The following is a 14,250-nucleotide window of genomic DNA, read 5'->3' as shown; positions in this document are numbered from 1 at the left end:
TGGGAATCTCACCCAGACCTTGGTGACCCTGAGCCCACGCCTCAAACTAAACAGTTCTCCCCAAGGGCCTGAGCTTCACCAAGACACCCACCAGTCCTTGGATTTCTTCCTGGGAGGATTCCAGTTCTGGGATCTCATTGATGAACATGGTGGCTACAGACTTCAGGGCCTCTGCCGGCCACTCGTTAAACCAGTCGATGGTACAGCAGTTGACCAGGGAAGGAAACTGCCTCAGACGAGCTCGGAAGACCTCTCCGATGGGGCTGGAAAGCCAGAAATCCAAATGAGGTCCAGAGACACTGACCAGTGCCCCCAGGAGCCCAGGACCCAGGGCCCTTGCACAGCCCTGTGGCATGGCAGCCAGGACACAGCAGCACAACAGCCTGGGCCCAACGACACGATGGCCAGGCCCAGGGCTGCGTCTCCTCATCTCAGGCTCCAGCACGAGGCGTCCAGTGTCCCCGGGGCCAACCCCTGTACACACCCAGCTCCGCTGCCCTGGCGCAGCCTGGCGACAGCTGCCTGTACCTCATGCACAGCACCATGTGGATGTTATTGCGCACACGCCCAGTGTAAGCAGCCATGAGGTTGGCCTTGGTGGGCTGCAGGCCCTGCTCCTGGACATAGGGCCGCATGGTGCTGACGATCTGGTCCTGCTCGTCCACGGTATAGAGGTTGGGAATGTCACCGGAGTTTAGGACGTTGTTGATATCCTCCAGGAAGGATTCGTTCTTGATCTGGGGAGGATTGAAGGGTTGGGGAGCTAAGCCCCTGCAAGTTGGACTTCATGACCATAGTCTTGTTGGACCTTCACAACAGCTCCATTTGACAGACTGTACCACTACGGCTCAGAGAAGCCCAGAGTCACACAAGTGACCTCATAAGAGACTAGCCTGTATTCATAGTCTAGGATTTGCCCCCGTACAGAAGCTGTGAAAACCACTGGGTTGTGGCAGGACCCTGGGTCCTCAGTGGGGGATTTGGCATCTTCCTCTTCACCCCTCTCCATGCCTCAGTTTACTCACAAGAGGAAACCATGGCCACGGGCAGAGATAGGTCCTTGCCCATCTCATACAGCCCGGGCCTGGTTTGTGTTAGATGGCATCCTCCCTTTCCTGACTCACACAGTGGCTGCCTTGAAGGGAGTTCTGGGGTTAGGACAGGGCTGCGAGCAGAGGGGCCTTTGTCCAGGGTGGGGCACGTTCGGGGGCTTCAGCCTGGGCCCCTGGGCCCAACCCTGACCACCAGCCAGATGGAAGCCTGTTCTGTCTTGTGACCCTAGACAACCTCTCAGAGGTCTAGGGAGAAGCCTCATGTCACTCCAAGAGGGAACAGGGAAGCCATGGGTCCCCAGCACTTTGGGGACAAGCCCTGTGGTCCTTGAGGTGGGATGCCATTGGCCAGTGAGTGGGGTGCTATGCTACCAGGGCTTTCTTTACCCTTGGGGCATGAGTGATGATCTATGCCCCACCTTAGCTCTGAGAGGTTGGGTTTGGTCTCATGCTCTCAACTTGCCCATCTGTGGCCCCGCCTGGTCCTGGCGGTTTCTTCTGAGATCTGCCCTGACTGACAGTGAGCTGGGCATGAAGGACTGACCACCTTCTGGGATGCTATGCTCAGATGGGGTTGTGTCCAGCCCCCCGAGCCCTGCCCTCTGCTGTGGCAGTGGCACCTGGGTGTCTGAGAACAGGAAGGTGATGGGTAGGTTCTGAAGGCCCGCCTTGAGCAGGACCTTCTTGACATCCTCGCGCCACTCGGACATGCCGTAGTTCTTGGATAGTTCAATCTGGAAGCACTCGTACTCGGCCCTGGAGGCAGAAGTTTGGGTTGAAGCATGCTAGGGGCTTGGGGCCAGGCGCTGAAAGGTGGTGGGTGGCCACACCCTACCCCGACCACCTGGAGTTCTGCTCCCATCCTGAGCAGACTTGCAGACCCTTCAGGCCCTGAACCTGCTTTTTTGCCTCCAGACCTTTGCCTAAGCTGTTCCCTCGGTCCAAATGCCCTTTCCTTCCATCCTCCCAGCTCTGATTCTAAGAGCAGCCCTGGCCACCTCCCCTAGTAATCCCTCTGGGATGCCTGCTCTACACTTCCCTCCCCATAGCACCACAGGGCACTGCTGCTGCCTCTCCTTGCAGCCCAGGTCCTGCTACTAGTCTTTCCAGAAGCCTGTGGGCTGTGCGGGTGTGCTTCAGGGCTGCCTGAGGCCTCTACCACTGTACAAAAGCATGGGCTAAACCGACCAGCCAGCCCCAGCCACCCACTGCCCAGCACGCCTCGGAGGCCCTCACATGTGCGAGGCGAGCCGTGTGAGGGAGCTGCGGCCACTGCCACCCACGCCCAGCAGGAGTGCATTGCCCAGCGCCTGGCGCAGGGTGCGGCTGATGCGGCAGATGTGGCTCATGGCGTCCATGAAGAGGACCAGCTTCAGCTTGGCCGTGTTGATCTGGTTGTAGTCCTCTATGTACTCCTCGATCACCTGCATCATCTGCGCACCAAGGCGAGGATGGGGAAGGCGAGGCTTCTCTTACTGTAAGGTCTCCCCGCTTCCCCGCACCCACCTGCTTTCTTCTCTGTCTTGACCGAGACGCACGGGTGCCTTGACCACCCTGTGACCTGGCCAGCTGCATGTTTCCCCTGCAGGCTCGAGCCCAAGCTGAACATTTCCAGACACTGATAAACTTGCTTAGGTTGTTGCTCTAAACACTGAGGGATTGGCCTAGTGCGGTGGCTCACGCCTATAACCCCAGCACTGTGGGAAGCCAAAGCGGGAGGATCACTTGAACACAGGAGTTCAAGACCAGCCTGGGCAACATGGCAAAACTCTGCCTCTACCAAAAAACATAAAAATAAAAATTAACTGGGCATGTTGGTGCGTGCCTGTGGTCCCAGCTACTCGGGAGGCTGAGGTGGGACAACTGATAGAGCCCATGAGGTGGAGGCTGCAGTAAGCCAAGTTTGTGCCACTGCCCTCCAGCCTGGGTGATGGAGCAAGACTCAGTTACACACACACACACACAAACAAAAACAAAACCCACTGAGGGATCAAGCATATCACATGTGAAACACATAGAAGCTAGCCCCAGCCCACCCAAATTCCTTCAGTCCTCACGTGAACTCCATAACTCATATGACTCCCTCGTTGCAGACGTACCATACTGAGCTAGAACATCTCTGCTCTCCCTGGTAAGTGAGTTCCCCTAATAAATGCTCTGGACTGATTACCCTGGAATTTAATGCTTCTTTCTTTGGAATCTCAACCAGTCCAATCTAGGGATGGCTTGGGGGCAGTCCCTTGTAGGAACTTGTTTTCTGCCACTTTTGGGGTGACTCCAGCCATGGGCTCAGCTGGTCAGAGCACCAGGTACTGGGGCCCTCCCTGACGGGGAGCTCCCCTGCCACAGCATACCCTGCTTCTCCTGTGCATGGTGGGGACGCTGGGCCTTAAGAAGCCAGGCCCCCCTGCATGAGGCCTGACCCAGGGACACATGGAGGCCTGAGAGGTGACTCAGAGCCCTGCCTGCTCCTTCTGGGGCTCACCAGGGTGTGCTGACCCTGGGACCCTGGCGGGAGCTCTGGGAATTAGGGAAGGGTGCGTATGGAGAGAAACTGTCAGGAGGCCTGCTTCAGCCATGCAGCTCTGGGACCACCAAATGAGGCCTCTTCCCTGCCTCCCTGGGGTCCTGACTGAGAACCATGGCCCCAGGCCCCCCAACCCAGCCCTCTGTGGAGGGATGATTGCCCCTATGTCTAGGGCCCATCTCAGCTGGACCACAGGCTAGTTCTCAGAGATAAGCGAAGAAAACGGTACCCAGAGAAAGCGAGGGCATGCCGGGAGTCTCCTGGAGCTGGCCTTCTTACCCCACATCCTGGCCCCCTGGTTACAGTGTGGTGGTCTGTGAGTGGTGACTGCAGGGGGCCTGGGGCCCAGGGAGGCAGATTGAAGAGGACCCCACCAGGGGTAGGGCGCCTGCCTGGACTCCTCACCTTACTCTCACTGGTGATGAGCTCGTAGGACTTGACATCGGAGCCTGGTGACATGAAGTCCCCGTAAAGAATGGGCTGGAAGGGGCACACCTTGTTGAAGGTCACCTCCCACTGCTCCATGCAGCGCTTGAGGAGCTGGTCGAACCAGCTGCGGTCCTCTTCATTCACCAGTCGGTCCCGGAACACGCGGCAGTTCTCATGATACCATAGTCGCAGCAGCTGCACTTGGTCCTGTGGTAGCCCCAGCATCGGTGCCTGTCCTTGGCTCCCGAGCCCTCAGCTATCTCTCAAAGCACCAGGCGAGGGAGGGTGGACCCCAGTTCCTGGGGCCCTGACTGGAGCCTGGTTCTCCTACCACAGCCCAGGCACAGTGTGCGGGGGCTGCTGGCAAGTGCGACTGCTGGCTGGCTGAGGATGCGGCGGACTGCACAGTGCTGCCTGGGCCTCCTCATGCCTCAGCTCCGAGTTCAGCTGGCCAAGTGCCTCCTGGGTGTCTGGCTCTGCTAGCTTGTCACAAGCACCTCACTTCCACCATTTAGCCCCCTGTGGCTCCCCTAACCCCAAGCCTGCGAGGGATGCTTGATTCTCCTAACACCTTCCCAACACCCCACATCTAACCACCCACCAAGCCACACCAACATGACCCACAAATCTCCTCTGAGCCTGCCCCTCTCTCCATCTCTGCTGCTGCCTCTGTCCCAGCTTCCCTGCATCTCCCTGGGTGGCAGAACTGCCCTCCGAAAGCTCCCAGCCTTTTCTGTAGACTTTGTTGGCTATAAACATGGCTACAAGGCCAGGGCCAGCTTCTGTTCTGCTCACTCCATCTCCTTAGCCTGGGCTACACACACACTGGCCACTCAGTCCCATTCCAAAGTGCAGGTCTGTCCCCCGCCCACCCACACAGCTCCTCATTAGAACAAATTTAAGCTCCATGCTCCCCCACCACCGTGTCCAGCGCCTGGCCCCATCCCTGCCAGTGCTCCTAACACCTGGCTCCCTGCTACATTTCCCCCTCCTTCCACCTGGGGGTTTTTGGTTCCCAGAGGGCACCCTGCTCACTGTCCCTCAAGTGTTCTCACATGCAGGGCCCACACCAGAAGCCCTCTTTCTCCCTCGTCTTGCCCTGGCTCTCTCATGTGATCCCTGTCTCAGCCACCATTCCAGGTGTGGGTTCAACCCACAAGACTGGGCTCAGCTGCACCAAGGCTAGGCTCTGGGGGGCCTGGCATCCCCATGTTCCAGGAAGCCCCACTCAGGGCTTCCTGTTTGGGCAGGAAGGCCTGAGATTGGTAGGGCTGGGGAGGATGGGGAGAGCAGTGTGGGCATTGGGGAGGGTGCCTGCCCGGTCCTCACCTCGACCTTGGCTGGATCAGCCATGAGCATGCCTTGGAAGACCTTGGAGAGGTCCCTCAGGTTGAAGGTGTAGTGGGACTTGGCTGGAGTGGGCAGCAGCTGGGAGGTGATGGTGGCATACACCATGATGGTGGCTTCCACAAGGGGCTCCGTGAAGTGGGCAATGTGGGGGGCCCCGGCTGGAGGAATAGGAGAGTGGCCTGGGTCACATGCCAGGAGCTCCCTCTGCTGCCTCTGCAGGTCCTGACATCCTTGCCTTTGCTGTGCCCCCCACTAAGCCCCTTCCCCAGCCTTCAGGCTTGGATTCCGCGTACCCTTTGGCTCCGTCTCGGATGTCCCCAGTGTGGGGGAGGTGAAGAATCTCCTGCTCTGCACCCCCCTATATCTTTATGCCGACATGGCCTGTCGGAGCACTGGGACTCATCATGGAATTGGGGGCGCTTGTGGGGTCAGTGCTGGGCGGGGCCATTACTGCCTTGTCCTATGGGGGCTGTGCCCAGACCTGAACATTCCGTCTCTGAGCCACATGTGGGGAGGGTCTCATGGTCCACATAGGCCTCAAGATGCCTAAGGGTGGGCGTGGGGAGGCCTGGAGCACACCCCCGACCTTGCGGGCTCACCACCCACTTCAGGGCTGCCCACTCCTCAACCTGCATTTTCACCACTCACACACCTATCAGCCTGTTCTTTGAAAACTATCCAATTCTGTGCTGGGAACTCAAATTCTGTCAGTGGAAACTTGGTGAGAAGTAGAAAAAATGGAAAGAAAGGGCAGGAGAGGGGCTTGTCTGTTGACACAGGCACTGGTCACAGAGTGACCCAAACAGACATACTCCTCACTCTCAAGCTGACATTCTTGTCGGGAGGCTGACAATGAGTGGATTAGCAAGTAACAAAGACAGCAAACAGGTGTCAAGGGTTACGGGCAGCCCCGCAGCAGGAGAGGGGCCTGGGGATGGCCAGGGTTGGGCTTGGGGGCGATTTTACAGCAACGCTGGGGGAGGCCTCACTGAGGAAGGGGATGTCAAGCAAAGAAGTGAGATGCAAACTCGCACATAACTGGAGAAAAATTGTCCCAGGCAGAGGGTAAAGCAAGGGCAAAGGCCTAGAGGTGGGAGCAGGCCTGGCATGTTAAGGACCAGCAATGAGGGGGTGAGCAGGAGGCAGTGAGATCAGAGGACGAGGTGGGGCGAACTGAGGATGGCTTTCCCTACCATTGTCAGGACCCGGGCTCTTGCCTGGGTGCGATGGGTAAGAGAGGAGGAATGTGACCTGATGTAATGATTTCATGGGTCCCTGTGCCCTTAAGCAGAAGATAGACCTTAGGCAGGAGAAGGCAGCTGCCAGGAGACCATAGCAGGGCTGCAGCACTGGCCAGGTGGGCGAGGACAGGGTGGTGAGCAGTGGCCGATCGAGATGGATTCTTAAGGGAGAACCTATGGGAACTCCTGACAGGTGAGCTGTGGGGTGAGGGAAGGGGGCATGGAGGATGGTGCCAAGACTCCATCTTGTCTGGAGCACCTGGAAGGATGGAGCTGCCAAAGCCTGAGATGAGAAGAGTGCGGGGACCAGGGCACTTGGGAGTTTGGCTCTAGACAGGTTCGGCCTGAGCTACCCTGTGGACATCCCAGGGGAGATGTGGAGCCAGGTGTTCAGGGGAGAGGTCTGGGCTGAAGGATGTAGACTTGGGAGTTGCCAGCACAAAGATGGATTTCCCTGTCAGAGGTGGGATGGGACTGTCTGAGGAGAGTGTGGTTGGAGGGAGAAGAGGGAAGAGAGTGTGGTTGGAGGGAGAAGAGGCTGGAGACCAAGCCCAGGCCATCTGAGAATGGGCAGCCAGAGATGGGGGAGGCCTGAGAGAAGCCTGTGGCAGGAAGGGGATGTCTGCCAGCCAGCACTACTGACCCCCGGGAAGGCGAGGACAAGGGCTGACCGCTGGTCTGGCCACAGAAGGCCACTAGTGACAACAGCACTCTCAGAGGGTGAGGCGGGCATTCACAGGAAAGTGGGAGGGGAGGGTGGGTGCAGGGGGAAGAGGCAATGCTTTGCAGGAGTTTTGCTATCAAGGTGAGCAGAGAGGTAGAGTGATGGGCTGGGGCAGGTGGGAAGGGGGCCCAGAGAGGCTGTTTTGCATTTGGTGGTTAAGATGGAGAATGGGGCTTGTTTGTGGAAGGCCACCCAATGGCGAAGGGAGCACTGGTGTTGGTGGGGAAGACGGGAGCCGCATTCCCAGGCAGGCCCAGGAGGAGGCTGGGCTTTGCCATGGAGCAGCAGTCCGTTCCCAGCCACAGGAGGGAAGGCAGGGCGCAGGTAAGCAGGTGGGTGCAGACCCAAAAGGCAGCTGTCTCCTGACAGCCTCTTTCAGCTGAAGGCAGGGGGAGGAGGCAGGCCTGGGCAAGGACAGGGACTGCAGTGGTCAGCTGCCTTGCCGCGACGACGGGCAGATTCATCACAATGTCTGCCCCGCAGCCATTGCTTTCCTGTGCACACCTGCTCCCTGGAGTTCTGATTCTTCGCATAGGTTGGGAGTTTGTTGGATTCCCTTATTCATGCATCCATTTTGCATTTAATTTGCATCTATCATCAGCTGGACACTAACATAGGCATGGGAGGGCTGGCTGACTCTAAGAATGGGTGAATGAGCCTGTGGGGCAGCCAGTGCCTGTGTCAGCCTTTGCTCTGGCACCCAGTGGCCCAAGGTCTCCGCATGAACCTGAGGATGGTTCACCACGGCGCCTGGTCCCAGTCTCAACATATCCAAACAGAGCCCAGAGCTCCTCCTGGAACCAGTGCCCCCTTCCCACCCAGGCCCTCCTGGGCCTCCACCCAGGCCCACACTTACGCACAGGCTCCCGGTAGCTTTTCTCTCCAAGGAGTCCATCTAGAGGATGGAGGGAGAGACACGGGGCTTGGGGTTAGGTGGACATCCTGCTGCTTACCCTGGCCAGGTGAGATGGTAGGGGAAACAGCATCTTGGGGTAAGCTTTTCCCCAAACTCCATAAAGGCTCAGAGACACTCCATCCATCCTATCTTGTGGCTTCTCCTGATTTACAAAAGTAACATGCCTCCCCCAGAGTTTCTGGGCAAGTACTAATGTATACATATGTATGTATGTGAGTGAGTGCGTATCTATGTGTATCATACATCCAGCAATCACCACGTGCCAGGCTTCACGCTAGGTGCTCTACATGCACTATCATATTTAACCCTCACAACCTGGAATGGTAGGTACAGATGAAGAAACAGGCTCAGAGAGATTCATGAGCTGCCAAAGGTCACACAGCTGAGTGAGAGGTGAAGCCGGGGTTGCAGTCATGGTTTGACCACTCCACCCTTTCTGCTGGCCACCCAGCTGTCCTTGGTGTGGCCTCCCTGGCCTGGGCTTCTGCCTTTGTCCATGCTCACCCCCACCAATACTCACTCATCCAGTTGCCCAGGATGGTAGAGAAGATGCGTTTCTTGCTGACCTCGTCCATCTCAGCGAAAGACAGGTAGTTGAAGTGACGCATCAGCCGTGGGGTGATGGTGTTCCTGCCTCCACCTGGGGGGCCCATGGCACAGACGAAGTTGATGTCCACTAGGTTCTTGAAGGCGCCTGGAGTAGGGGCAGGAAGTCAGGAAGGGCCCTGGCCAGGGCTGCATTATGACCTTGGTGGCCCCTTCGCCATACAAAAATTCAAAATTATACTTTAGAACAGTATTGGAATAAAGACAAATACATCAATATTACACATGAAAATTTTTCTTTGCCCTAAAAATTCATCCTCCTCCCCTTTAATTTTTTTTACAAAGTTTAAAAGTACTTTTTTATTGCAGACATTTTCGTATACAATGTTAGTGAAATTGAGCCCCCCCCCCAAGGTGAAGACATACTCCAATCTTATAAAAACATTCAAGTAACCCTGGACATTTTCATGTCACTCTCTTTTTTAGTACCTGGGGATTGGCTTTGGCTAGATTTTCTATTTTAACCCATGCTTCTTCCTGTACTTTCATTTTTAGCTTCTCTTTTAGTTCTTCTGCTTTGAACTGTTGTGTACAGTCATCAAATAGCTTTTGGTTCATCTCCATGAACAGCTTCAGGGCGCTGTATATCAAGCCATGTATTATCTTGTTGCAATGGGTCTTTGAGTTGCGGTACAAGGAAGGAAACATGATGGGCAGAATCTTTGCGCTGTTGTCACTGATTAAACTCATGATGTATTCATTATTCCAGTAATAGAGAGCTCGCTCTGCCACCTGGAAGTGTGGGCTGGAGACACATTTGGGCAACTGCTGGAAGAGGGACTCCATAGTCTTCACAAATTCTGATGGTTCAACGACATCTAAAATCGCTTCTAATTCATTTAAGAACATTACTTCTTTTGGACTGTGAGTCTTTGGCCAGTATTTGAGAAGTGCCATCACAACAGGTTCCGTGAGGGTGTTGTCCTTTTCCAAAGACTGCACTACACAGTATGCCAGCTGGGGGTGGTAGACACTCAGAGATTTCACTTTGTGCAAAGGTAGTAACACCTTCAATAAGAAAATCTTGGCCGGGCGCGGTGGCTCAAGCCTGTAATCCCAGCACTTTGGGAGGCCGAGACGGGCGGATCACGAGGTCAGGAGATCGAGACCATCCTGGCTAACATGGTGAAACCCCCGTCTCTACTAAAAAAAAATACAAAAAAACTAGCCGGGCGAGGTGGCGGGCGCCTGTAGTCCCGGCTACTCGGGAGGCTGAGGCAGGAGAATGGCGTAAACCCAGGAGGCGGAGCTAGCAGTGAGCTGAGATCCAGCCACTGTACTCCAGCCTGGGCGACAGAGCGAGACTCTGTCTCAAAAAAAAAAAAAAAGAAAATCTTGTGTTGTTCTTTTAGTGGTAAGGCAAATCCATTAATTATACTTCCCAATATTTCCAGTAACTCTGCTATGCCATTATGATGCTCTGTTTCATAAATAAACCTATAAAATATATTATCTGTTTTCTGATGTAAGCTCTCAAGCCTAGGAATTTCCCATAGATTCTGTGAAGGGTGGTTTTAAGAAAATCTCTCTCCCGAGGATCTTCACTGTCAAAGAGCTCTAAAAGCTGCAATACAAACTTCTGAGCAATGTATTTCTTTGCTATATTAGGTTGGAAATATGGAGACTCTAAAAATCTTAAGAAAAATTCATAAACAAGTGTAGATGAGGCCAGGCTGCTTCTAACGTCGGTTCGTCTTCCTCTGGGTCAAATTCTGCTCCTGTAGGATTGGAGGAAGGTGGTAATGTTCGAAACGTGTTAACTGCAAACATATGGACTACTGGGTAAACAGGCTCTGTAATCACATTCCGATTATGGGTGATATATTCTACCATCTCACTTCAAGCAGCTCGTTTTACTTCCTTCCACTTTAGGTCACTTAGCGGATCAGAAACAAAGTCAAAAGAGGATGCAACACTGACGTAACTTCTGGATAAAAAGCTTCTCTTGATCAGCAGGAGGAACATCTTTTAAGGATGGTAGTTTTTGAAGTTGTCTATTATTGCTTGCACTAAACGTTGAAGAATTGTGCCATTTGTCTTTCTTCACTATGGGCTGAGAGATGGGTACTTTTATTTTAGCAGACACTGTAGACGGGACAGCAACAAGGGTGTTTTTCCTGACGGAAATTTGCTCTGATTCTACTACGTTCTACTACGTCTTGTCCTTCTTTTGAACTTTTTCCACTCTTCCCTGCTTTTGGTGATTCTTTCTCCTTCTTGTTTTTATTCCACATGGCTGGAGCGGGCCGCCGCCGCCCCTGCTGCTGCCTGGGGACTGAGTCGTTCGCTTGCTCTCGCTTCACCTTTTTCAGACCCCCAGAGACTGTGGCAGCCATGGTGGCGGCGTCTCTCCACCCCTCCCCCGGCCGGCCCCCCTTTAATTTTAAGATAAATTACAACATTTTTGTGGGTGCCTTAAAGTACTGTAGGCCTTCAGTGCTGTGCCTCCTGTGCCCTTGCACAGCACTCCCAGCCCTTGCCCTGCGAGCCAGGCCAGCCACACTCACCGATGATCTTGCGGTCGTACCAGCCGCCGTGGTCCATCCACTGGCGCAACAGCTCGATGGGTGGCTGTGCGCCGTAGGTCTCCGGGGCCGGCATGTTCAGGTCATCGATGAAGAAGATAAAGTTGCGCCCCAGAGGTGGTCCAAACACACCCTTCCGCCTGAGGGGAGAGGCTGTGTGAGCCCAGCACCCACAGGCCCCAGGTCCTCTGAGAATCCGGGGCGACGGGGTGGCAGCTCTGCCTTTGGGAAGCCCTTGCTAAATTTCAGCCTCCTCCAAATTGCTAGATATCTTGACCCACCCTCATCCTTGTTCTGAGTGTCCTGGGACAGCTGGGACAGGCTGACTTGAGTCTGAGCTCCCTCAAAGTGAGTCTCACCTCGCAGGCAGATGGACAATAGGCTTCTCACAGACAGACCCAGGGCCCTGTCCAAGGGCCCAGCCAGGGCGAGCACCCACCCGCTGACTAGCTTTGTAAGAATTTTTGATAGAGGGAAGGCTCTGGAGCAGTCGGTGAGGGAACCCTGGGCCCCTTGGGGGGCTGCCAGCTCCTCCTGGGAGGTTTCTGGCAAATCCAGGAGCATAATTCGGTGGAGAGGTGAGACAGCAGCTGGGTAGGCCAGACTGGGGGGACGCAGGGGTGACGAAGGAGGGAGGGGTGCCTTGCCTCTTGTCCAGTTTGCTGTCAATGACGTCCTGGGTCTGGTTGGCTGAAGTGCGGGCTGAGAAGGTGAGGAAGTGGCTGACGTACTCCAGTGCCAGGTTCTTAAGGAGCTTGTCAGAGATGGTAAGTGTCTTCCCCGTGCCTGTCGGCCCAATGCACAGCACCTGGCAGAGCGGGGATGGTACAGAAGGAGCACGCAGTGGGCCTGGTGCACAGGAGGAGCTGCCCCTGCATCAGTGTGGGAGGCTGGTCAGACCCCAGTGTAGGCCTTGGGGACGGTGGAGGCAGGGCCTGGGGGTGCTCACGGGCTTCTTGTTGGTGAGCAGCATGTCCAGCAAATGGGACATCTGCACGGTGTCCATGGTGGGCACAATGATGTTGCAGTAGTTGGTGTCTGGTACCATGGTGAATGGAGCTGAGGAGTCCATCCACTTCACCCAGGCAACCTGGAATCATAGGTGGCTCGGCGGTGGGCCTGGAACCCCTTCCTGCCCCACTCCTGGCTGCAGCCCCATGGCCAAGTGCAGAAGGGCCAGGAGCTGCACGGCTGGGCTTTGGCAAGAGGGTCCAGGTGCAGGGTTGCTTCCGGCAGAAATGGAAAGTCCTGTGCCCTGCTTTCTGCATGGGGAGGGTAACTCCCAGCACAAACAGCCAAGAATGGGGACTGAGCACAACTGCATAGGAGGGCTCTCCCTGCCCAGGTTGGGGGGCTCCCTAAGGACTGCCAGGCCCTGAGTCTCTGCAGAAAGGAGATGCTCCGAGAACTGAACAGCCCAGAATGCAAAGGTGTTTGCTGTTTAGTTTCAGGCTGCCCAAGAAATGTGGGGGCCAGAACCATGGGCGCTGGATCAGCTGGAAGCTGAGAGGCCACTGGGTCCAGGCTTCCCATCACCGTCCCTGCCTGCACAAATCCCTTCGCTCACAGCAGCCCTGACCCAGCTTGCAGATGTCCCCTGATGGGGGGATCACTACAGCCAGCCAAACCAATGCATCCCACTGGGCACAGTCCTAACTGTTAGACCCAAATGCGCCCTGGGAGCCCCCGGCGGGACCCTGCACAGTAATGGACAGGTCTCTGCAGACACCTTTCCACCTCTGTCCTCCTGGGCTGGGGTCTTGACCTTGGGATGAGGGTGGGCTCCTGGAGCCCTTGCTAGCTGATAGCAGCGATGAGGACACTAAAGCAGGCTTCAAGAGCTTGCCCCCCACCCCTGGGGAGCCCAGTCTCGGGGAAAATGGGGCTTTTAAGTGGAACTGAGGTGGGCAGTCCCTGGGCTCCGCATCAATGTGGAAGAGGCAGTATGTATGGCTGGAAAGGGAGGTACTGGAACGTCTCCCCTCTCAGCCCAGCCCTAGATTCAAGTACAGTTCTGCCACATCTGGAAAACAAGCACAACAGTAACCACTCTACAGGACCATGAGGATTCATGGGATGATGTAAATAACCTCCACCCGAGACCTGGTGGCCGTCAATGTGACCGCTCCCTGTGTGGCCATAATTCATTGTGGGAACAGCAGCCACCCTCCCTGTGCAGTCTCTGGGGAGGGCCTGTGGCCACCTGCTTGTATTCCTCCTCTTCATCCTCATTGTCATTGGTGCCACTGATGCCCGCATCTTCCAGCCTGTAATCGAACACCAGCCCCTCTTCTGGGAAGAGCAGAGTCAGCTGCCAGGAACCAGGAGGAGAAGCAGACTGTGAGGCCCGGTAGGGCTGAGGCTCCTGGTCCCCGGGGGCTGCCGGCTCTCACCTGTTCGTTCTCCATCTTGAGCCTTAGCCAGTGGCTAAAGGTGGTGCGGCCACTGCTGTCCCCAGTGGCACCCACACTCCAGATCAGGGAGAAGATGAACCAGGGCTCAATCAACTCTGCCACACGACTCAGCTTTTCAGAGGGTATTTTCTTGAGGCCCTGGGGATGAAGGGAACAGTATCAGGCTGAGACAGGAACAGTATCAAGCGGCCTGAAGAAGTGGAGCAGGGGCATGTCTTGACCTCTGCCACACAGCTTTGTTTCTCTACAGCCAATTGGACAGGTGGTCTCGTGATCCACCAATCCAATTTTCTCTTTCAGACCCCAGAGAGCAAGGAGAGCAGTGTGGGGAGAGGGACCAGTACCTCTCTAGGCAGAAAGGGCTTGAAGAAGCAGTCCAGCAGCTTGAGGAGGCTCATGGTCAGGTTGCAGTTGGTTGAGGCGATCACCTCCTTCACTGAGGACCGAACGAAGGAGATGGATTCCT

At 55.6% G+C, this 14,250-nt stretch overlaps 2 protein-coding genes across 2 annotated transcripts in view; both read right to left on the bottom strand.

The window, feature by feature from the left end:
• The window catches only part of DNAH1 (dynein axonemal heavy chain 1), an 88,465-nt gene that overhangs the window by 16,610 nt on the left and 57,605 nt on the right, over positions 1-14,250 (bottom strand). Inside the window, exons 40-53 of the mRNA XM_033209791.1 lie at positions 14,129-14,248; positions 13,764-13,922; positions 13,574-13,681; positions 12,320-12,460; positions 12,018-12,178; positions 11,353-11,510; positions 8,760-8,933; positions 8,180-8,218; positions 5,338-5,516; positions 3,985-4,215; positions 2,289-2,485; positions 1,673-1,808; positions 529-737; positions 92-263 (exon numbers count right to left, since the gene is read on the bottom strand). Coding sequence (XP_033065682.1) covers positions 92-263; positions 529-737; positions 1,673-1,808; positions 2,289-2,485; positions 3,985-4,215; positions 5,338-5,516; positions 8,180-8,218; positions 8,760-8,933; positions 11,353-11,510; positions 12,018-12,178; positions 12,320-12,460; positions 13,574-13,681; positions 13,764-13,922; positions 14,129-14,248 — 2,184 coding nt within the window. The remainder of the gene's footprint in view (positions 1-91; positions 264-528; positions 738-1,672; positions 1,809-2,288; positions 2,486-3,984; positions 4,216-5,337; positions 5,517-8,179; positions 8,219-8,759; positions 8,934-11,352; positions 11,511-12,017; positions 12,179-12,319; positions 12,461-13,573; positions 13,682-13,763; positions 13,923-14,128; positions 14,249-14,250) is intronic.
• Positions 9,251-11,133, bottom strand: LOC117082786 (serine/threonine-protein phosphatase 2A 56 kDa regulatory subunit gamma isoform-like). The gene is given in 4 exon segments (XM_033209779.1): positions 9,251-9,868; positions 10,180-10,298; positions 10,301-10,504; positions 10,507-11,133. Coding segments are annotated over 4 exon segments (1,113 nt in total). The 5' UTR covers positions 10,679-11,133.

Source organism: Trachypithecus francoisi, unplaced genomic scaffold, assembly GCF_009764315.1.
Source record: "Trachypithecus francoisi isolate TF-2019V2 unplaced genomic scaffold, Tfra_2.0 Lachesis_group0, whole genome shotgun sequence".
NCBI lineage: Eukaryota > Metazoa > Chordata > Mammalia > Primates > Cercopithecidae > Trachypithecus > Trachypithecus francoisi.
The sequence above is the reverse complement of the archived record's forward strand: the minus strand, read 5'-3'. Positions and strand labels throughout refer to the sequence as shown.